The sequence below is a fragment of the Danaus plexippus genome, chromosome 7 (assembly GCF_018135715.1).
Source record: "Danaus plexippus chromosome 7, MEX_DaPlex, whole genome shotgun sequence".
NCBI lineage: Eukaryota > Metazoa > Arthropoda > Insecta > Lepidoptera > Nymphalidae > Danaus > Danaus plexippus.
In genome coordinates, this window is record NC_083541.1 from 7,530,561 (window position 1) to 7,555,457 (window position 24,897).

The 24,897-nt window shown below is 30.7% G+C and overlaps 1 protein-coding gene across 1 annotated transcript in view; it reads right to left on the reverse strand.

Moving 5' to 3' along the window:
- LOC116770634 (neuroglobin-like) overlaps positions 1-24,897 on the reverse strand; it is a 49,416-nt gene continuing 24,519 nt past the window's right edge. The window contains exons 2-4 of the mRNA XM_032662189.2: positions 24,087-24,483; positions 6,529-6,760; positions 1-1,296 (exon numbers count right to left, since the gene is read on the reverse strand). Of these exons, the coding sequence (XP_032518080.1) occupies positions 1,138-1,296; positions 6,529-6,760; positions 24,087-24,274 (579 nt within the window). The 5' untranslated portion in view covers positions 24,275-24,483 and the 3' untranslated portion in view covers positions 1-1,137. The remainder of the gene's footprint in view (positions 1,297-6,528; positions 6,761-24,086; positions 24,484-24,897) is intronic.

The window sequence follows — 24,897 nt, forward strand, 5'->3', positions numbered from 1 at the left end:
ACTGTTATAGTCCGGATACAATTTTATTAACAAAAAACCTGTATTACGTAATGTTGTAGTTATTTTTAACTGTACAATAAATTTAAAAGAAACTTGAATAAAACATCTAAATAGTTAAAACGAAACATTATTCTTATAGTAAATTATGTACAATAACTAATAGTAGTGACTGTTTTTTTTATGTCGTTAAAAATATTATATTGCGAAACTGCTAAGATATGTAACGCACACTTATTAAATATAAAGCTTTGGAAAAGAAGAAGAATTAATACATAAGTAATCTTCATATCGACATACAGATCTATATTTATCTAGAAGCGTCAGAGCTTCGGACTATCTCGTTTTCATTAGATCACACTTGCGGTATTTGAGTGGGCTGTAAGCTTGAATTCTCAAAGTATTTTTATCTCTTTCTGAGTTCTTTATACGTAATAGTAACTGTTGTTAAGAAAAACAAAATAATGTTAATGTTAATAAAGGACATTTATTGAATTATTACTCCAAGAAGTTAGTATTAACAAAAAATTCACGAGCTACTTTAAATATCCGCCAATGTGATCGTTATAATACATTAAAATAATATTATAAATATATCATATTATTTTATACATTTATTCACATTAGATACACTTACATTTAAGGCCATAGATAGAAATCAAATTTGCATGCAGGTAGAAATATTTCCATGTACTTTGCAACGAATTGACATAACCCTTAAAACATGTCCAAAACGTGTTATCAGACTCGTTTGATAGTTTGTTAAACGGGTAAACATATACATATCTACAAAAAGGTTCATATTCACTATGTGGTCACACCAAATATCTATTTTAACAGTAGTTAGGCATTTCTAAACTACGCGAGATCCTAAGTAACACCTTCTAAACTCAATACGTAGAATTGACAGATAAATCATTATTTCAGAGTAAAATCGGCAGTAAATATCCAAACGTTGTCAGTTCTTCCCCTCTGTTGTATTGTATCGGAACGTTACTTTACATTTATATAAATTATAATTCTTAGAAATTCCGTAGTATTATGAACGCCGGAGTGAATAGATTTAACTTCAGACTAAATAAAGTGTCACGAAATTCAAAACATTTAGGACAAGTTACAAATGTTTCAAAAGTGAATCGTTCACGTTGTATTAGCGTTTGATTTCCCAGCCTTCTCGTAGCCTTCAACGAGGGTTTGAAGGATAAACTTAATGGTTATTTTGTAAATGTTCTCAACATTCGGAGTGTATCTGTCTCCTAACGTTGATTCCACGGCGGCGAGAAACGGCGTCTCTATTTTCTGTAACAAACATATATATTTAACATCAAACGCCGCATTTTCTGAAGACGAGGAATTAGCAATAATGAACATATTACGTTGCTAATGAGATTACGATTATATTGCTTGATAAGGATTATAAGTTTCCAGGAATATGTCGTTATTCTAATGTTTAATTAAGAAGATATAAATGAGTCATTGTTTCGAAATTGTAGTAAACAGGTGTGAAAAATCAATTAATATTATAACATTGAATAAAAGATTAAAATTTAATTTATTTTTGGAAACAAAACCAAGTCTTATACTAAATATGAGACGAAAACTCTCAGCATTCCATGGATTCACCGTGCGGGTGCCGGGTCCATGGCGTTGTAGGGAGAGGAGCTTCAACAGTGCCTGGGACTTGCGACCCAGGTGTAGGTTTAAGGGGCCCTATCTAACGGACGTTAAACGCTCACCTCCACCGTCCAAGCTCCTCTTTCTCTACCTAAACAAATTTGAAACGAACCTACTAGGGCTGCCTTCGAGTCAGTGCCGAGAATGACTAATGTTAATTCTTGACAGGCCCTAGTTCTTTGGTAGGTGGTAGAGAGACTTGGCTGTTATACCTCTCGCTCCCACTTCTACCGCATACAAATTTACAACGAACCTATTCTTAGTGAGTTCGCTAGTGAGCTCGTACTACTTATAAAACCTTGATCGCGTGGTCTTTGGGTATATTGGTATCCCAAGGAACCGGGAGCTCTTTTAGCACAACGCGCTTTAAAATTCGCTAATATAAAAAACGTCCGGTCTGGACGCCGACGCACAAATATCCTCTGGCATTTTATATTGCTTCTCATTATATGATATGAAAATTATTTTTCAATGTGTATATATTGTATAATAAATAGTCTTTTAAATAATTTTCATTTACTGTATACATAGAGTATAAAATATTATAGTAACTGACAAAGGAGATTAAATAGAAAAATGTTATTTTAGCCCTACGAACAAGTTTCAGTCGACAAGGGTCATATATTTTACCAAATTCTACTCAAGGATTTACGGCACCTGACTTATTGGAGTCCATTTGAGGTAATGAGACGTACGCACAAATCAAACCCCATGGGATTATGGTGTTAGACATTTGTGGACGAAGGAAAATATTAAGAAAAGTATTTTCCTAATAAAATTTTAAGGGGAAAGCATGTCTATTTTGTTACTAACATATTGCCATACTTATCTTAACGTTTTTATTTAGACATAACTGTTGTTCTACTTGACTATGAAAATAGCAAAAATAACATGTTTGAATACTGTACATAATTGAGATTTAAAGTACCTACACATGAATTAGTCTATTTCTTTTCACATGAAAATTTATGCAGAATCACTAAAGACTGATTACGATGAAAAGAAAAAGACTCCACTTAAAGAATATTCTGTGTACATTCGTTATACATTTAAAGGCATTTACATACAGTTAAGAGTTTATAGTTGAAAATTTCTGTTATCGTTATTTGTTCAAAACACTTAATATCTTTTAAAATAAAATTTAAGGAAAAAGATTTGAGGTTATCTAATCTTAATAATTCTCAGTACAAACCAGCTTATTTCTATGATTAATTAATAAAACAATATTGTTAACAACGTTTCACACTGTCTCTTAGCCCTCGTGATCGGGACAGATTCGATGAAAGCGTCTTTCTAAAATGCGCGGTGAATGAAATTTTGGTACTGAAGTAGATTAGTATTCCATACACTTCTCCCACTGTCCATTTATTATGCTCATTTTTTAAATTGTTTTAATTTTGACCTCTTAAGAGGTTATAATATTATTTATAATTATTAATATGGCATATTTATTATACCTATGTATATAATATAGTTTTCTGTGGACCCTATTAAGTATTACTGGATTATAATTTGTCGCATAATAAGATATCACTTTTGCTTATCTTATATTTGTTATTCGTAACTTATTATGGAACAAATATATCTCTCTTATAAATTGCTTAATTAACGAAATTCTTGCCACGACATGTAGTCATTAAGTTCCAAGAAGATTAATTTGCCTTTTTAACTTATCCTTCAATTTAATCGTTATAATTAATGTTTTGTGTAAATATTGCTTATATGACTAGCAAGCACTGAATTAAAATTAAAATAAAACTGCTATTTTTTTCGGATTTACTACGCTTATTTTCTCGAGTTTTCGCGAATTTTCTTAAGGAGACCTCTTCTGCCCGTGATCACGGTTGCTGAAAAGTAACCGAAACGTCGGGATTACGTAGTTATTAAAATAATAAAAATTCGCATAGTAAATCCGAAAAAAATAATAGTTTTATTTAAATGACTCGCGGAAGACTTAGATCTCATTAAGCACTGAATTTTCTATATTTATGCAATTTTGCTTAAATACAAATGCTGTTAACTTATGATAATATTAGATTCATAGACCGTAGTTATGCTCGGAAGGATGTGCGGAAAGCTGTCGCTAAAAGTTGAGGATTTACAAAAGAGGTTCATATAAGACTGCAATGGTTTTTTTGTATCTATTTCACTCAACAACAGTTTTGCTATCCATATTTTATTAATGGTTGCCTCGGAAAAAATATTAATCTACAATTTTTTTCATAATTTCATTTTGAAAATATACAGTGCAAAATTCATCAACACGTGCGGGATTCGAGACTTTTACCACTTCATTACTAGAATTACACAGAAAGATACCTTGCCTCGTACTATTAATAGCTTCTTTGTCTTTCTATCTGTATAAGAATGTTATAATTAAATTCGGATTTCATAGAACTTAAGTCCTTAATGCTATAATAGTTATTATTTTCTGGGACATTCAGAATTATTATAGATTCTTGGCTGTATAAGCATTATCCGGGTTTCGTATATTTTTCTAATCTAAGTAGTTACAAGATCTCATTAAGTAGATGCATTAACTTAAAAATTTACAAGTATTAAATTGGCATTAAATAGTTTAAATTATTCTTGACTCTGACGTCATTAGTTTTGATAAAATAGTAAAATGAAGACAATTCTTTCAAGATAAAAGGAGGAAGAAAAAACGGGAATAAATAAAAAAAATTACGAATAGCAAAAGCCCTAGGCGACAATCATTTTAGTTATTAACTAGGGCGTTAAGGTCAATTCTAAAATCAATTCCAGGAATTTAGACGCAATCCGAAGAATATCGCAATAACTTTGACCGGGCATAACATGAAGTAGCTTTGATAAGGACCCCTCTTATCATTCTGAAACCAGTTTTAAGAAAGAACACGGAAAGCTTCTCTTGACCCCCGACCAACTTTCGACCATTTTAAGAGCACATGTAATATGCCCAATAATATAAGACTATATAGGGATCCCGACGGGCAAATGTTGGGAATATGCTGTTAAAAATAATTATAACGCGTTGAAGATCTGAAAAATTTTAGTCTTATTTCAATGAATACTCGCGAAAATCTTAGATCTCCTCGCATCGACTTCCACGGCATTTCACCAACGCTTGAAGTAATATGTAATCAGATAAAGAGAAAATCGTCTAAATCTACACCAGGACCCGACAGTATCCCATATATAGTGTTTAAAAAAGTTCATCGGTTATAAAACATCTCATAAATATATACGGTAAAATCTGGCCAAGGAAGCAAATGCCAGAGTTCTACAGGAAAGCAATTTTTGTCCTCATTCTCTTAAAGATCGAGTTACTGATCCGAAAGCTACTAGACCGATAGCTTTAATAAACACCGTAGCTAAAATCTTTTCTTCGGTTCTAAAAACGAGAATGACGCGATTCATGATTACCAAAAAGTATTTTAAGCCAAATCATTACAAAGGGCTTGTACCCGAGATTTCTGGATCCCTAGAACACTTGTTGTGTTTTATTGTCGGAGGGCTTAAAGATGCTGGCAAAAGCGGGAAGCAAATTACAGTTTATAGAAAGTGTTCGGATCGATACAACATGAATTAATGCTATGCGCGCTAAGATGGTATAATTTTCCAACACTAATTAAAGAAGGCCTTTCAAAAACTTTGAGTTACAATGTGGGTCGATTTCAAGGTTATTGTTTAATGTTGTAATTATTATCTTAGTAGATAAACTAAGAAATAACAAGATAATAATATATCGGTTCAAGTTTAAGAATAAATATACAGAATCCATTTTAGCTTTCGCTGACGATCTCGCACTGCTGTCGTATTATTATCATTGCGGTTAGTCTTTCGTTAGCCAGAGAGCAAAAAGAAATAACCACAAACGGGCAATCTATAGGTTTTGTGAGAGAAGGCACTAGCGTCAAGCCTTACTCTACCCTAGTAAATTCGTTTCAAATTTCGTAAGGTAGAGAGAAGTGCTTGGACGGTGGATGTGAGCGTTTAATACACTTTAGATAGGGGTCCCCTTTGAACTAGACCTCGCTCGCAAGTCTAAGGCACTGTTAAAGCTCCTCTCCCTGCAACGCGATGGACCTGACACCCGCATGGTGTATCCATGGAATGCTGAGAAGTTTTCGTTGTTGTCTTTTTTTTTACTTCTGTTGTTTTAAAGAAGGGAAGCTAAAGAGTTCAGACTACTTTTTTTTACCCTTAATGTATCTTACATGTAATGTAAAACAGTAACACTTAAGTATAAGTAAATACTAAATTGATTTCAATTAATTTATAATAATTTAATTATTAATATAATAAGAGCAATAATTAATATGTTTTATTATTGATCTGTACTTGCAATATTTTACAATTTTATTAATTTTATAACCTTATTTTGCTTTGAAGACTATTTAGAACATGTTTCCAAGTGTCTATGAGCAGAATGTTATCAGTTATAGTAACCTTCGACATCTTATTGTTAAGATCAGGTTGCTATTTCTTAATTCTTTGGTTATAATCAGATGTAATTTAATCTAGATACAAATAAAATCATTATGATAGATAAGATTTTCGCGAGTGCTCAGTTAAATGTTACTTAAGTTATCGGATAATACTATGCGTTTTTTATTAGTTTATGAAGTTTAATCTCATCTGCCTGTGATCACGGTTGCTGGAAAGGAACTGAGACGTCGGTATTGTGTAGTCTAAAAATTATAAAACGAATAGAATTATCCGAAAACCTTAATTTTATTTAAATAAAATCATTTGGCCGGTACCTCGTGTGTTAAATTAGTAATATTTTTATTGCAAGAAGTTCATGTATTACGATCATATAAAATGTATAAGATATTTTAATAGGGGATTTTGTGAGAAAAGTTTTAAACTTACCCAAAAATATTCTACTTTAAAACCAGGTATCCGTCGATGACTCGCACCAACTTGATGGATGTATTCAAAGAAATTGTCTAAGTCGTCCAAACCCTTGATTCCCTCATCTAGAGTGTTCATAACATTGTTAGCGTGTTCAGCGAGCTCCATCGAGTTGATCTGCTCCTCCTTCGTTCTATACTGACGAAATTTTTCAAACATGTTCAGCAGATCTTGATTTTCTTCGAACAACCTGAAAACAATATGTAATTGTTAATGATTTTTGATAAGTCTTTCAAGTTAAGCAAAGCTAGAAGCTTGGTCTTTAAATTGATCTGATTTAAATATACAATCTATTATTTTCTATTCAACAGTACTAAGTTTCAGCTTGCAGTAAGAATATGGTTAATTCTAAAAACAAATAAATATAAACACAATTATATTTAGTTAATTTTATGTAACAATAAGTTGATGCATGGCCTGTGTTTATATTTAATGTAACAAAGTCCAAACAGTTAGAATAATATCAATTCTAAACACAATATCATTTTTGTTTTTTCACGTGTTTTCACGTTGTATAATTATTAATATGCTCCTTTTTAATATAATCTTTGTAAAAGCAATTCTAAAGCATTACAAAACACATGATTGGTTAAATGAAACTAATCTTTTCGGATACTACGCGTTTTTTTGACTTTAATCTCGTCTGCCCGAAGTCACAGTAGCTGCAAAGGGAACGAAACTTCGGGATTATTTAGTTTTATAAAGTAATAAAAAACGCTATTATCCGATGGTCTTAGTTTTATTTAAATGAATACACGCGCAACTCTTAGATATAATTATTATATATCTCACACACTCATTTCTATATTATTTAAGTATCGTTTTAAACAAAATTAATAAAAAGACATACACGTCATCACCATAGTCGTAAGTGGTCTCCTGTACATCAGGTGATTTTAACTTATTAGTTTTTCTTATGTTCTAATTTCATATCCAACTCTATGTTATAAGCCAATTATAATAAAAGCTTTATGATTTCGTCTATACTTAAAAACATTCCTTACCATCCTAATTGCTTTCTTTTTTCTTCACATCTTCAGTATTCTTCACAAAAAGTTCATGAATTTCATTAATCTTTCCTAATATGAGATAATTTAATATAAAATCCAATACAACAAGCCGCAAGCCATGGGCTTAGAATCTATTGAACAATATGCCAGATAAATGTTCTTTTTTATCCTAGAAATAGTCTTATAGAGATTTCCTGCTCATAGTAGGTATTAAATGTACGTACGTATTAACATCAAACTTAAGGTGATGATGATTTGGAAGTAAATATATTTTAACACAAGCTTTTTATGCCAAATTCCAAAAAAAAAAAACGCTTTAAAACTTACTACGGTAGTAACAATATCATTTTATGCGACAAACCAGTTTGTCGCGAGAATAAATTCCTACTCCTATTTGCTTACTTAGAAATTTTTAATAGCTAAAATCGATCACATTAAGTTATTTAATTTGCTTTTCTTCTAAAGTGGTAAAATGTTAGGATACTTCTGAATATTTTCTCGTCGAAAATTATGGGAAATTGTTAATTAATTACATGAAAACATGTTTTGTAAGTGATTTCTGAAATAAAAGAAAACCCGTGTTACGTATGTACGTGCTACATATCATAATATAAATGAACGTCGCCGGGGCAACATCGTTGTGTGGATAAAATATCATATAACTGGTGACGCCGCTGACTCCGCGGAACGAACACCAAGCCGTGTGAACCAGGAGATTCCTGATACCACACAAGCTATGGAATGGTATTGCTATCCTAACATCGGGGCAATCATGTAGTCTCAGGTATAGGTTATAAGTTTTAATATGTAATTTTTTTATTATAATATACATATAAGTATGTTTCGTAGTTTTCCTGGAACCTCCGGTTGCCACCTTATATAATTCCCGCATATTATATTTGTAGTAAATGAGTGAAAATACATTATTGTAAACCAAATAATCAGAAGATATATTTCTATTCAAAGCATAATATGATACTTTTATTTTCTTGTTACTGTCTTTTCAGTATGGGTTCATTTAGTGCTATTTTAATCGATACGTACCGGCCTTTTCAGACGTTGGGAGTGTTCAGCGTACACGAATTATATAGTAACCCGTTACAGTGCCTTGAATTTAATAAGACGAAGTTAAGACGACCAACGGAGATGCATACTTTGGATTGACAAGAGTACTAAATACTAAATGCATAAATTACTAAGTTGGAGAACGAATGACAAATCTTATATTAAAAAGCTTTAAAATAAATTCAAGTTTTAAGCGCATTTATACAGATATCTATTGCATTTTATTTCACAAGATACGAGGAGAACACGCCCATACCTTCATATGAACATTTTCCAGCATGAATCCTCTCAATATTTCAGTAAGCAATAACCGTTCCAATGTCCAATCGGAACCAATTTGCAATAAACGTGGAACTGGTTCGACAAACGAATATCTCAGTACCGATATTTAATATCTTTCCATGTGACTATAATGTGTGTTTCTAATTATAAATATCGTAAACAAAGTAATCTTTTCGCGTAATTAAAATGGGGATATAAGACTGTTACTAACCAACTTCCGAAGTAATAAATTTATTTATATAATATCCATTACTTCATTGTTTGTAAACGAGTTTAGATAATCGTTTTAGTTTTGACGAAATGGGTTTTAAATTTGAGCGATATAATATTGTTTAATTTATGAAACGATAAGCCAACAAAAGTGAAAAGTTGTTCTTCAAATATCCGGAGAACATTATAAAAAGTTACGTCATGTATCTTTCGAGTTTCGACGGGTACGAAAATCAAAATTGGAATTCAATATAGAGAATATGCTATTAATTTGGATAAAATTTTTCGTCGTTCTTAGATGAATAAAATTATGCGTATCTAATTTATAACTTTTCGTTAAGATATTATAAAAAGTTCTTTAGCTAGTTTGATAACAAATCTGTGATACATTAATAGAATGAAAAAGTACGGCTTAAAAATATTACAAAGCCGACGTCAAAAAATTTAAGAGTGCAGTTGCTTCGTTTTAGATACGATCCACCAAAATAAAGTTAAAAGGAAGTAACGCAGAGTCAAATAACCTTTATTCTATTCTGATTTAGGTTCATGCTGAGACTGTACTCGTACTAGTATATCGCCGATGAACAATTTTAATTGACTGATATTGGATTTTGAGTTGATGAGATCTGGAATTCACGGTTACTCGGGCCTTGGCTGAGAAATTTACTATCAGATGTCGATCAGATATGGCTAGCCAGACTCAAATGATGATGCTTCTGACAGAATTAATAAAAATTATTATAGTAAGCTTCTCGACCGCCATATGTAATTGCAAACCACGGTTTATTTTAATATGAATTAACCGTTGATATGTGACGACAGCTGCAATAATCTCTCATCACGATCCCATGAAGCTAAAACTATATGAGTTACAGAGAAAATGATTTTGATTGTAATAATAAATGTCATGATTTTAGCTACCTTTTTTTTGTTAACATGGACCCCTGTCTTTATTAACATGTCTAAGATTTCGCTACAAACAATCACTTGTAAGACTTTCCCATTATGCTCATTATGTTATACAATGTTCCGTAGTTCCAGTAATTTTCGGCGATAATTACGTGATATGTGGCGGGATATGAATTACAACATAATATAAAAAATATGAATCGAGGATGAGATATATTACTTTTCCGCGAAGTAAATATCATCCCGTAACATATGAATTAATCCGTGCTTATAAACGTTTCAAATAATATTAAAATATCAGAAAATAGATTCAAAAGCAACGATAATAATCGACATTGTAAAACATTTACCTTGCATTGTTGCTTTTTAATGTCATACAATAAAAAAAAACATCAAATAGACTTTTTGACTGCTCCTGTTTGAAGATCCATTCACTATGTTGTTAAAACTCTATTACCTAACAAAAGCAACTGTATATACATTCAGTGTTATATTTTCAGTTAGTTATTTGTTGAACGTGAATTATATTTTTATATTCGCTCGGCTTATCGTAACGAGATTGCACTCCGTTTTCTAATTTCATCCCCGATATTGACTTAGTCTTAAATAATCGAACGCTTCCTTCAGACTTCTTTACAGATGAACCAGCTAGCTTTAATTAAATCTCTATAATATTCCAATGAGAAAGTTAACTTTAATATAATTTAACAGATATTATGAACCTTATGCCGTATTTAATAATGATTATATATTTTACATTTAACTACATTTTCTAGACGGTAAAATTTAATATAACGTGCTTATATAACGAAATAAATTTATAATTAATCTAGCACGGACTCGTATTATTGGTTCTGCTGAGAAAACATTAAGAAAAAAATCAATAATAATGGTAATAATTTTATTTTAATAAAATAATATTTATTTATAAGACGAAAGAATCTATGTACAGTTATCACTTTACAGCGAAACAAAGCGGACATTACTGTAAACATTGATTTAATTAGCTTTGAAAGTTAGCGAGTAAATAGAATGAAATACTTTGAATCTTGACGAACGATAAAATCGTTTATCGCTGTGATCTAAAGATAATTAAGGAAAATTTGTATTTGTGATTTTAATTGCTTCGATTTATAGATTAAATTTACGTTTCAACGTTTCGTAAAATTGTTTGAGATTCTTAAGCAATTAATTTGTATCATGTGTAATAAATGCTTTGAATGTTTGACAAATGATACCTTTTTTTTTCATTCCTATCTGATTCATAACTAGAAGGCGTACGACGTGTTAATTCCAATATTAATGTAAAAACTTTGCGTTGCCTACAAAATGTTTGAAGTGCCTTTGAAATATTTAGCTTAGACAATTATTGGACATAAAACTATTACAATTATTGAGATCTTTTAAGAAATTTTAGAATAATGTATTTCTAAGTTGTTTACATACCTAATTTACATACAGATACACACAGATACTGATGTAAATTAGCAATGCAAGTACACTGCATAACACAATGACTAAATCCACAATGATATCTCATCGGAATAATGATGAAAACGTGAGAGCAAAATATATAAGCTAAAATGAAATAAATTTAAATAGATTTAATTCACACAAACTGAACCTTATTGGGTTGTGTTAAAATTTATTTTACAATCGGCATGTTTCACCTTGTTTTATGAGAGGTCAAGGATACTTTGGCTCAGTAGCAAATTATTATTGCTTTTGTAACGAGATGAAGAAAGGTTTCCAAGGCTTATAGTAACCGTTATTTGTTTTCCGTTTCGTTTTGTGGATTTGATTCTCTTAATATCTTCAACATGCATTTAATTGTTCTCTGTGCCTGAGATCTTTCATAACTAGTTTGCGTTTTAAACTATATTAAGTTAGTTTTCAGTTGAGTTTACGTGAAATTGGTTTATGATTACAATAACATTTAAACCGTCTCAATGAGATTAACGGTTGATTTGCTGTCGTAATTAATTTTAGGCCAACCGGTGAATAATTCGGTACCTAGTTGTATGACTTATGCAAATTCTGTACAATATAAATATGTAGAGATGCACTCTCGCTGTAAGTGAAATTGATTTTGGGTCACTTCATTCTAAAGTGTAATCAGGATGCCAGATGAATAACGGCACGTTCGATCAACGTATGTCTTAAGCCGTAGATTTTACGTTCAACAGTAATCTTATATTCCACCGTAAGTCGACCCTCCAGCGGTTAAATCTCCCGGAACCCTCACGTATGCGTAGATAGATTTAAAATTCCTTTGTAATGGAAATAAATTTGGTGGTAAATAATCATACCTTTCCGGGGATTCGAACTTTAAAGGAACATCAAAAATTTAGGGACTATTATATATATGTATAAACTAAAAACGAGTAAATAATATGATTATTAGAGAACTCTTGACTCCGCGCTCTCAATTCTGCTTTAATTTTGAATAACAGCCTTTTGTTTTATAATGATAAATGCCGCTGTTCAATTTCGACCCAGTTTATGTAATCTCTTTCATGCTCCCCGGAGAAATATAAACCACTTCCGACTATTAAGGCTCTGATAGCTGGTTGAAATTAAGACAAGTCGTTCGTTTTATGGCGTTTTAGAAATCATTAAATTAAAAATGATTTAGTGAAATAAATACTTTAAATTAAAAAAATATATGTATATTATAACACATGTATGAATTAGTTGCCAGCAATAAAGTCATAATAAATATTTGAAGACGAAGTTATATATGTGATTCAATTCAATGGTTTGACGAGACTTACTGTACGAGTATTTAAATGTATAAATTTAATTTTATGTACATAGTGTACGTTTAACAGCCACAATGTTTTAAAGACGTCTCTTATTGTACGCAAAGAAATAGTTTTTTTTCCTGTATTAATATTTAACTAATAAATATAAGTGCACTACGTGAAAGTTATATGGAATTGTATACTGGTGCCAGAGACAGTCAAAGAAATTTCCCCCTAAGTGGCGGTCTAGGCCGCAGTTCTCTGCAATATGTTGGGAAACTTGAAACGGTGAGTTATGCAACTTCAACAAACATCTAGACGTCGAGATTGAGTTACAGTTTGAGTGTCTACAGATGTATAATATTAGTTTGGTTTAAAATTCAAAATATGTGACATAGATGAGTATAAACATTACATCGACTTTTTTAGTTTGGGAAACACAATATTTCAAGCAACATGATCAAAGGAGAAACAATTCGTTCTCCATAATGTTAGAAATCCGATTACAGTAACAACTCTCATGGGAGTCGCTTTGTACATTAAATAAATTTCTTAGAAAATATTATTTCTTGTTTTTTTTTCACAATAAACAATAATGACTTAGTTTGACAGTTCGGTTTCATGAAGAAAAATTGTTGTATAACACTGTATTGGTTCAAAAATACTTCATGGAAATATAAAATTCGTATATCATAGTGAGTTTTATGTACATAAATAATGTATTATAAGATAAACTTTATGTAGACGTACCTATATACATAGTGAATAAGTTTATAGAAATCACTTATTATACCTAATGTGTGATCGCAAGAGAACGATAATATACATATGTAGAGAACATACCTATATATATATATATCAGTATCACAAAACACGTCTAAAATATAAAATCATATAAATTACCCTCAGCATAAAAATACTGATTAAACAAAAATATCAATTTAATGCGATCTAAGAATTGCGCGAGTTTTATTCATTTAAATATCAATTTAGTTTTAGATGAAGGTTTGACGTCTTTTCCAATGGTTACAAAACGCAGAACCTAATCGAAATATGAATAATAATAACAATCTCATATCATAAATATAAATAAATATAAATCCATTTCAATATATGCTTTTGCTTATATACCGTAGACAATCATGAATAATCGATCCTTCGTATCCTATTCGGCATTTAGAAATAACATAGCAATCCAGTAACCAACGAACCGTCCGATTAGTTCGCTCTAATAACTAGTTTCATCTGAAACCATCAGATAATCATAATTTGAACATGAGTCAGCAGCAGCGACATCCCCGAGAGGTTTGTAAGTTATTGTAACAATGGAAATATTACTCTTGCTTTGACCCAAATATGTCATAAATCTACGTTTCCTTTTAAGTTTCAATAACAAATATACTATTTATGGAATCCTAAATATTATTTGATATATTATTAAATTTAAGTATAGGAAAATTATTTTCAAGTGAAAACCGCATCAACATCAAAAGAATTCGTATCGAATGATAACCATATTTAACAAATGAATTGAAAATATATTCATTGTCTCTTTATCACTATATTAATACTGGTAGAACAACAAAAAAGTATTTCAAATAGATTTTAAAGAATAAAGAGCACCTCAAAGCTTCATGTTGGATTTTTTGTCTAATACAACAATTAATTATAAGATCACACTATAAACATTTTTTGTAAGCTATTCTTTATTAAATTTAAAACAAACTCCATTAATTATAGCCGAAAGTATGACTACGCTTCTTAAATTTCAAAACAGATCACAAATTGTAGTTCGGTAGTAATTTTATTCTCATATGATTTTTAATAGAGCTTAACTTAGCCAAGGAAAAGGTTTAAGTACAATTCAACTATACGATTTAGTTTCACTACAACTAATGGCTTCATCCACCAAACCTAGTTAGCTTGCGCATATGCTTTTTAAAATACCTTGTCCTAAAAATGTGGCATCCAAAAACTGTGACGTTGTCGCTTGTTCCGCGTGCAGTGCGAACTCATGCAAAATATTTTTTGAATTGTTAGTGTACATTAATAATGTGAAAATATTTAACGCTACCATAGGGACTTTGTTAACTTAATACATAAGGTTTATTTGAATTTTTAACACTGAAATATAACGATAGATTATGAGGTGTTATGTAGGTATTATGAATTATTTTTATAGACATCACTCTTCTACAGTATTTGTAGCTAAAATACAAATGTCGATAAAGACAACAAGAATGTTATAAACAACAACACTCGATCAAAAGAACTTCAAACTATCGAAGTAATAAGTTTATTGTTTATAGAAAGTTTATCCGTGGCGAGTCATGCAAGAAAATATCTATGTATACTTTATGATATTCTTATTGTCATATATTTTCTGTTGCTTTATACATAAAGGTAACTCGTGATCAATGAAACCAATATTACTGTTTAGAATCGTCTATCATTTGATAATAGCAACACTATCTCCGCATAATAAAGCCACAAGTGCCAACGGAACCGCAACATTCATGAATTGTTGCCACATTTTAACCTCGCCACAATTCCATAATGTGGACCTCATTACAGATTTGTCTGATCTCGTTAGAGCGGTCTGTCTGTTTTATTATTAAAATAAAACTGAAACCTTATACCGATTAGCGTTATACAGAGAATCGTATTGAGATTTTTATTCGATATCGCTATACAAATAATAATTTATTACTCGTCAGCTTATAGTTTTAATAACTTTTAATTATAATCACAGCTAACATATATTAGAATTGTGATATTTATGTACGTAGTAATTAAATTGGTGTTAAAATCAAATTAGACGACACATGACCTGAAAATCCATTAACTTGAGCGTCTGATTTCCGGCATCGATCATATCCCGCTCTTGGTTGGAACCAGATAAGTGACTTGGAGGACCTTTCACATTCCCTCACAAAAAGAATTTCAGTTTATCTCTTCCAGCTGCACCAATACTATTTGTCTTATTCCCCAGAAAAATATCTTCGCAACTTATAAAAACATTTTATACAAAAATAAACTTTGCACGTTTTTCCTTAAAACTGTTTATCGAACGCCCCCGCTTCCATAACTTACGTGATAAAATTTAAGATGGTAGACTTCAGTTGTCGATTCCGTTAAAAATAACCAAGTCGTGTTTCTTTCACAATATTTTTGAATACAAAAGATACGCGACTTTGAGAGATGTTTACCGATACTAAGGTCGTAGAACAATAAAGTAATGGAGTGCCAGAAGTTAATGTAAACCTAATAAAATATATTGTATCTAAAGTTTTATGAAAAATATATCTAGCTCAATCTACACTTGGAATTTATCTACACTACACTATTCATGGAAATCTAATAAATACTATACACCATAAATGGAAATCTCATTAGAACGGTTGTTGTTTAATTTATAAGGTCAATGATAATTGATCTGGCGTTGCGAGATCTCGGATCGGTTCGTAAAACAGCAGTAACGTCGACTTGGTACATTTTTACGCAGCTCTTAATGCCCTTTAATGGGAAGTGACGTCACTTCCGATGCCTTAGAGTATAGACTTAGGGTTGGTGCTCGATACCCCAAACAGCCACTAAATAAATATTTTCTCCGTCAATTTGTTTTCAAACCGTTATAAAGCCACATAAGCATGTTCGTTTATATTCATTTGTAAATAATTTTCAGTCGTGGCCGTGTGATTTTTTATTGTTATTTTTTAAATAATATCCGTATGATACAGGGAGAACGTAAAAACATTGGAAAAACAACCTTACGTTGAAAGTACTTAAAGCACATATTTATTCTGTAAATATTTTCTGTATGATATAGAAATACTCTTAAAACGTTGAAATACATGGATAACCTAAATTTTCAACATAGTGAACCTGCTGTCTTGAGGGGATTACATATTATAATCAATAACTACGCCATTAGTTTTTGTTGGAAGGTGATAAATCAAACAAGGAATGGCGTCTTATGAAGAAGTGGTTTTACTGTACAAGCTACACTACTATTTTATGCTGCAATAGAATAATGTTTCTTGAGTAATTTCTGGAATCCAACCAGTTCTTCTACGCAATCACGTATTATATACATATATATGTAACATAAATATATAAAACAGCAAAAGGTAGATCTTATAGAAGCAAAATATAGAGTTATTTTGTACTCTTAAAGAATTTAATATAAATGAAAATCTTTAATTAAAATAACTTCTCAAACATTGTTTTATGGATACAAGTTTAGGATAATGTTTTTTTTTTTGTAATTTTTGTAAAGTAAAGGAATTAATTACAACAACAAAATTTTATAAACAAAAAGAGGTAGAATTTATTAAGTCTATTGTTGTTACTAATTTATCGTAATATTTGACTATGCTTTAACTTCACAACAACAGATTTCAAGTTTCAGAAATAAAACACAAAGTGACTTCGTATCTCATGTGACGAGATAACTTAGTCTTGTAGTTGAGTAATTATCAAAACGTTGAGAACAAGGAAAGTCTCCGGTCTGTGTTTTCAATTGTTAAATGAGTACTCCAAAACGTCATATAAATAAATGATTAATTCTTATTGTTCCGCTAAAGCACTGAATATAATTTTGTCTAAAATACATATACCTAAAAGGAATCTGTTCGTTCCTGATACGCCTTCTCATCTTATGGAACGATTTGTTTTCTTAAATGACTCTGATGAATGTTCCTTAGTCTGAGAATTACATTATCTTTAAAATTCCTGAGCTTTTATGTTCCTATTATAGGCATTCCCTTACAGCGAAAGGTGCCTGACTCCCAAACTCCTAGCCTATATCTGTAAGAAGTGCTTCTTGCTTGACAGAAGTGCTTCTTTTAAGATAAAGGAGTATTATTTTACTTTAAAACCGTCTTAAATATATAATCTACGACTATGGTAAGGTACCTTTTATATCGTCAAAAGTTTGTAAGCATTCGTTTTATTGTTGTGTCTCATGTGTTGGTCGCTTTTCGCATAACCATATATATATATATATATATCAGACTTTAAACAATAACATACAGAAAAGAGATGATAACAAATAATAGACAACCACAACCAACAAACAATAATAGATTTTTGAACCGCATGGTAGTGATTACACAACGGAGAATCTTAACACCGCGATCTAGGTTGATGACGTATTTTATCAACGCCATCTATCGAGCACAGTGATCAACACTTCAACCACGCCCGCGTTTTTTTGAAAAATATTTAATGTACAGACATGATTTTTACTTTCTCATTATATGTATAGATATTTATTGTATATTAATACAAATCTTAATGTCTACGTGTTTTTTTACTTTTTGTAATACTCCTCACTCCCTTTCATCTTTCGAGAAGGTCGCTTTTTACACTTTAATATCTTTATCTGTGACGTGTACAATTTTTTATGTGTTGTGTACATTAAAGCATATTGTATCGTAATGCATTACACAAAAGATATATTTAGAACTTTTTAAATCTTTTAGGACTTTCGTCGTTTAACTATTAGTTGCTTATTGCTATACACATAGCCAGACATTTATATACAATGAAAATATAAAAAACTTAGGATAAATAAGTAAATAAACAGATTAATTTAAAAGAAACGAAATAGTACATATCAAATTTGTCAATACTATACTATTATATAACTATAGCTTTGTACTAAAAGGACTTTTCGACTGAATCAAGCACTGAATTGGGTGGTTTTATGGGGTTTAAATTACTTCTGGCCACAACAAACCAGACCTGGTTTGTTTAAATCCTTTGACGCGGGTATTCTGTACCAAGAACAGAGCTTTGTAAATACTACAACTGACAACACACACTCAACAACAATGTCTTGATAGTCAACAAGAAAAATATTTCTCTAAAACAATTTATTATATATGATGAGAGTTTTATTATTTTTTGTAGATCTCAATTTTCAGTCTGAGCAAATCAAAAATCATGTTAAATACTATTACAAACTTACTAAGTCTTAAAAATTTATTTAGTATTTTGTTGGTTGTATCAATATTATTTTTCATTTTTCATTTATTATGTAAATGATTTCGAAATTTATTTATTTTTGCGTATTTTTACTTCTTGTCAACGTGTCAACTTGATGGTAAGTGGTTTATCTCAGACTCGATGGACTCGTAATCCTATGTATTTCCCGATAAGAATTAAATTACGCGGAAAAATTGATGTGACAAACGTGATTCTCGTCAGCAGTTAAAAGAAGATTAAAAAGGTCTTGAACTATTAAACTATTTCAGTTTTATGTATATCATAATAACGCAAGCAAAAAAAAACTACAAGCTTAATTTGGATTCAAGTAAAACAAGTTACGTTTATATAAAAATGGTACGTATCGGGAGTTATTTTTCATAATAGAATATAACAGGTGATAGTATCAACCAATTTACAAAGTTGTGGCTTATTCGTAGTAGCCACATTGTGAGAACGAATTTCAAACAACATTTATAGAAAATACTTTACGGTAAACACACTTTCAAGAAAGCTTAATCTAAAACGAGAACTCAGCTATTCGATCATTCTTTGTAGTGAACGGTTTCTGAATGCTTTCCTTCGAGCGCCAAGGGATTTGAGTAACAAAAGTTAAATTTTTTTTGGTTACGGGAAAAAGACTTATGTATAGAATATAAAATAAGGTTGTAGACCTCAAACATGAGGGTTACCCTTACCTTAGATGAAACATCAATTAAAACTTAGTCTCAAAAGGCTTTTTAAAGGCGCTATCACCTTTGAGCTTTAATCAAAGCAAAGTACATGTAGGAGTTGATTTTGTTGAATACATTTTTATTGTATGCAATATTTTCAAAAATCTTCGTAATTATATAAAATTTTAAACAAAACGTCTTTTAAATTAGTATCATTCGTAATAAGATTAAATATTATATCAATTACGATTTATATATTAACTTAACCACTAGATCTCATCAATAAACCCGTGTAGATAAAATATTCATGCATACATTTTAACAGATTAAAAATACGGTGCGAGGTTACGGCGCCTCTGTTCAGCGTTGTGGGTTTAGAACCGCGATGCCGCAAAACATTACAGGTTCAAATGTTTTTTCCCAATATTCGGAGGTGACTTCTAATTTGAAACAATCGGCATGCAATAAAATCATATTATTACAATTAAGCCAACAGCCACATGAAAATTCGAACGAATTCTTAGTTCTATTTTTAGAATACCTTGAAATATTTTATTTAACAAAAAATACATTAATTTATTATTGCAGTAGTTACAGTAAATTATTTATGTTTGATAATGTTAAGCTTCAACATACGAGTAAAAGCAATGAAGGAAAATAAGATGCAATTATTAAAACACAACCCTGTGGCTGTACCGCGCGTATAGATAAACCATTGTTATGAAGGGAACTAGGGTGGAAAAACAAAATGGCTGCTCGCTATTATTAACGTCCAGTTGCATTCACGGGGAAACAACGAAGAAATATTCATTAAGATACCTTTAAAATAAATTTAAACGTTATTCTCAACGTAATAAAGTGTAGCGGGAACGAAGCTAATGTTAACATTGCCGTTAATAAAGATATCAAGAACTGCTGTTTACGATAAACGTTTAGTTTACAGCTTTAATTCATTATTGTTCAACTAAATTTCTTTTTTTTCTTATATGTTATACGTCCTGCGAAATACTGATGATGTAGATATGAAACTCGATAGTGACTAAACAAAAAACTAAATAGTGTAAACAAGGCCATATTTCCTGGCCAGGATATTTTGATGAAAACTATAAATAACATTAAAAAATAAATAGCATAAAATCACTTGTATTATATAGAAAAATATTATATTAAAGCCATTCAATCCGATCCAAGTCATTTGTTATACAAATATAAATAATTTATGTACATTTGATAATAATATGAGAGCGCGAAGCATTATCTCAACAACATTATTGACCTGGAATGATAAAATTTATTTCATATCAATTTAGATATGAAAATTGTCATTGAAAAAACTTTATAGAAAAAAAATATGTGTATTTTTAATAACTTTTATATACAATTAATAGTTGAAAACGGAAACAAACGATATAGATGTCTGAGGACCATTTTGTTTATATTGTTTTCTTAAGTTAATGATGTTTCTGTTTTCTTTGCTCTTATTTAGAAGTTCCAAGACATTCCCAAACTCCAATCTTCCGTTGAAACTGGTTTACCATGAGAATTATTATTAAATACTCATTATTTTCTATGTTATGCTAACAGGTCTCTCAGTACTAGCTGTATGACATAATATGAATTATTTCCACAGAACAAACCAACATAATGCGTCCTAATTTGTCTTTTTAACACTCTTTTATTTTTTGAAACAAAAGTTTAAAAACTGTTTGATGTAAACACAGGCTGCACTTGTTACAGAAAAATCTACATCAAACATATTTCAAGCCAAAGTTACGTTTATGTTCAACGAATATTCTTCGTCGATGTTTGTGACTAACTAAACTTTCTAACATTAATCTGATGTAAATAATGTTTTCCTTGACATTTTTCGCCCAGAAATAGAAATTAGTTTTATAGTATATAACCAGTAACCTAAAATTTAGCTCAGTGAATATTGACACAATCAATTTAAATACAATTATTTTAAGTCAACTCATGTAATTATGGTTTTATTAAAATGTAAGGAAAGAAATATGGAAAAATTGTCACAACGACAGCGTTCAAATAAAATTACCTGATAACTAAACTGTATTTAAGTGCTCACAAAATATTAAAACATTTTCGTACAAAAATTACGTTTTTGTATGATTTTTTTTTTTTAATATTTCATATTTCAATATTGTTTTTTATCTAAAAACCTGCCACTATAAGTTTTAAATTCAATGTGTTTGAACATGGTTGAGTAGTGAATGGAAAGTCTTAAACACAGCCATTTAAGCCAAAGTTCTCAATGTGAGGTTTATAATTAATAAAATTATCTATTTATATACGAATTTCAAAGTTACGTCCATATTAAATATAGTCGAGAGGTATTTCGAGTACGGCGAATTGAAGCACCGTCGACTGTATGAAGTGGCGCTGTATCAATAAAATTAATTTAGTTAAAGCCTCAGTTGATCGTGTAGTTACCAATAAGCCTTTAACGATGATGTCAAATTTTAGTTAACTTAGAAAACACTCGACTTTTTTTATATTTGTATTTACAGATTTTGTATACGTTTAGATGAATTTTACTAATATATTCAGTTTTGTGGCTCTTTTTCATTCAATAGCTTATAATATTTATATCAATATATGTAGAAAAATATCGAAAAGTTATTTAATAATTATTATACACATTAATGAAGTTTGAGTGGCTGCTTGGGATATTAATCATTAACATTATAAATCTGTTTATTCGGAGTAATCTCTGGAAGGGGTGGAAAGATTTTGACAAGCCTAATGATAGATTAACTTAAGGTAATTTTCTTTTAGAAATTATATTTATTTTTATCAGTACAAATGAAAAAAAAACAACTCTTCTGATATGTAGATGTTTAGGTTGTAGTAACAAATATATATATGACAAAGAAAAAGAAAACTAGGAAAAGGTATAATGATAAAAAACATCTTGTCAATACTGAGATACTCTTATAAAATGTTATAATTAACATTAACATGAAAAAATGTATATACTTTAAGGTCGACATTAATTTTGTAGTCAAAGTGGATTAAACTATAACAAATGTGCTTTTAAAATGAAATATTTTTGAAGTAAGCGTATATCTAGAAGTGAAATTTATTTTCTTGGATATATTTGTTACTAAGACAAAGAAGTCGAGATAACTTTTGTCAATCTTCACATCCTCTTCTCGCAAAATTTGAAGAGACATACGACAAAGAAGAAGCTAACAGTGACTAATAATGACTAATATAGTGCTTTAATCTTGGAAGCTTTCCAACTTGGTTCCTGTACCTAAGACTGCATGCCTCGCAAATCATGCTAATTGTCATTTGATTTAAATTAAGAACCTCTATACGATATATATTAAATAGGCACTCGGTGACTCGATGACCTAGGAGACAATTATATTTACAGTAACTAACATTATTCACTAAAATCGGCCGACTGGGGATATTCTAGTGCACGACACATTTATCTTTCATATGATGTCATACTTTGATAGGATTTGACACGATAGCCTTACTGGTAAGATTTCTAGCTATGGCATATTCTCTAGTTATGATTTGCTAGATGTCTGACAGTCTCAGGGACCGTGCTCTGAGTTCAAAATCGTTTTGTTACTTATGAAAGACCTTTTGCTTTTTTTTTACGAAAATGATAGCTGGGATCAAACGTGAGATGAAAAGTTAATCGAACTCCCAGGAAAAGTGTTCACAAAACAGAGATGGCACATTTAATCAAGTGCTGCCAAATATCGTCTCACTTTTTAAGCCAACGTGAACATACGTGAAAAGAACTAATCTATAGTCCATCTTTGTTAGTTTTGCTGGCAAGGCTGATAAGATTATATACAGTAGATGATCTCTCGGATACACTGTAGAATACACTTTTAAAAGATTGAATAGTTTTTACACGCTTTAATTCGTGCTTTTTTTATCAGTGGACAAGAAATTACCTTCAAAGCAAGATTGAATAGGCTGTTACTGAGATAGTGCATTCACCACCTGTGGCTTTTTTCCCACGTACTAACAGACAGATGACTGAAAGTCAAGTACTATCTGTCGATTTAAAAAAAAAACACTTTTAGGGCAAATTTTTCAGATAAATTCGTACCGACACTGAATATATAAAAATAAAATTAAAATTCGTGAGAAGGTTGAATGACAATGATTGAGAAGACTTATGAAGCACCTCCGAAATAATTCTTCGCGACACCAAATTTTTTTCCATTGCTAAATTACTTTTTATGAATATGAATTTTAATTTTTCATTACTAAACTAAGTATTTATTCGACATTATACAGAAAAAAACTAAAGGAAATATGTATGGAAATTACAATATTTTGAATTTATCACAGCCATAAATGACTTAAGTATCTAAAATAGCAAGAAAAGTAGTACGAACAAAAACGCGCAAAGATGTTTCGTTCGCCTTCAAAGGCTTTATTTATTATTCATCTTTCAGCAAACTGCAGAATCGATCGCGGACGGAAAACGTCTTTGTTGAACTCCATCTTGCAATAGTTTGAACTCTTATTGGTATGAAAATATAATAAAACTGTGTAAATATGCTTACTTTTTCAGATAAAAAACCATGTTTAAAACTTTTTTTAATACGCTACTAATATATCACTTTAATAAAACTTACTTAATGAACATGCAAATTCCAGTTTTTTCCATCGCCCTCGAAATTCCTTTCCAAGAGGCGAGCATAGAGTACTTCTGCTTTGCTGTTAAAGGCAGTCGAGGATCTGTGGCAGGTGGTGGCCCATCGCCAAGATCCTGGTTGTTTCCTCTTCGCTCAGAAGCAGCCAGCTTACCCAGCTGACAACCCATGACTCACTACAACTATCACTTCAATAACTCACAAAATTGACATTTCACTCTAACTTTTACTCAATTCACTATCGTCATTATATCTTAATTCACTTTAAAAATATATTAGCACTACTCGAAAGTCATTCCATTTCTTAAGAATGACGCTGTCCAACTCGCTGCGAATGACTCGGCGCTGAGCACATCTTTTATCTTATCTTATCATTTACCTGCGGAGAGAGAATTTGTTGTAATAAAATTTGCAAAATTAATAGTGCTGACGACGGTAGATCGTATGAAATTAGAAGGGGACAATTGGAACACCTTTGTTAAAATTTAGAGTTCCAAGTGCCTCGGGTTTGAGAGGTAACTTTTATAAAGTAAATGTAAAATTCTGAATATGAGTGCTTTCAAAGCGAAATATATTTTACATTGCAACAATGAAATTAAGTGGACATAGTAGAGAGCACATTATTTTTAACGATATATTTTATAAATCGTTAAAAATAATCTGCTTTTTATGTAAAGATAGTAAAATTAAAAATAAAGCTTTCAATTTTAATAATTAAAGAAACATGAAATATTAGCTTCAGTAGAGTTACTCAGTCGTTTAATGGACACCTGGTAGTCGTTATTTCAAAGCT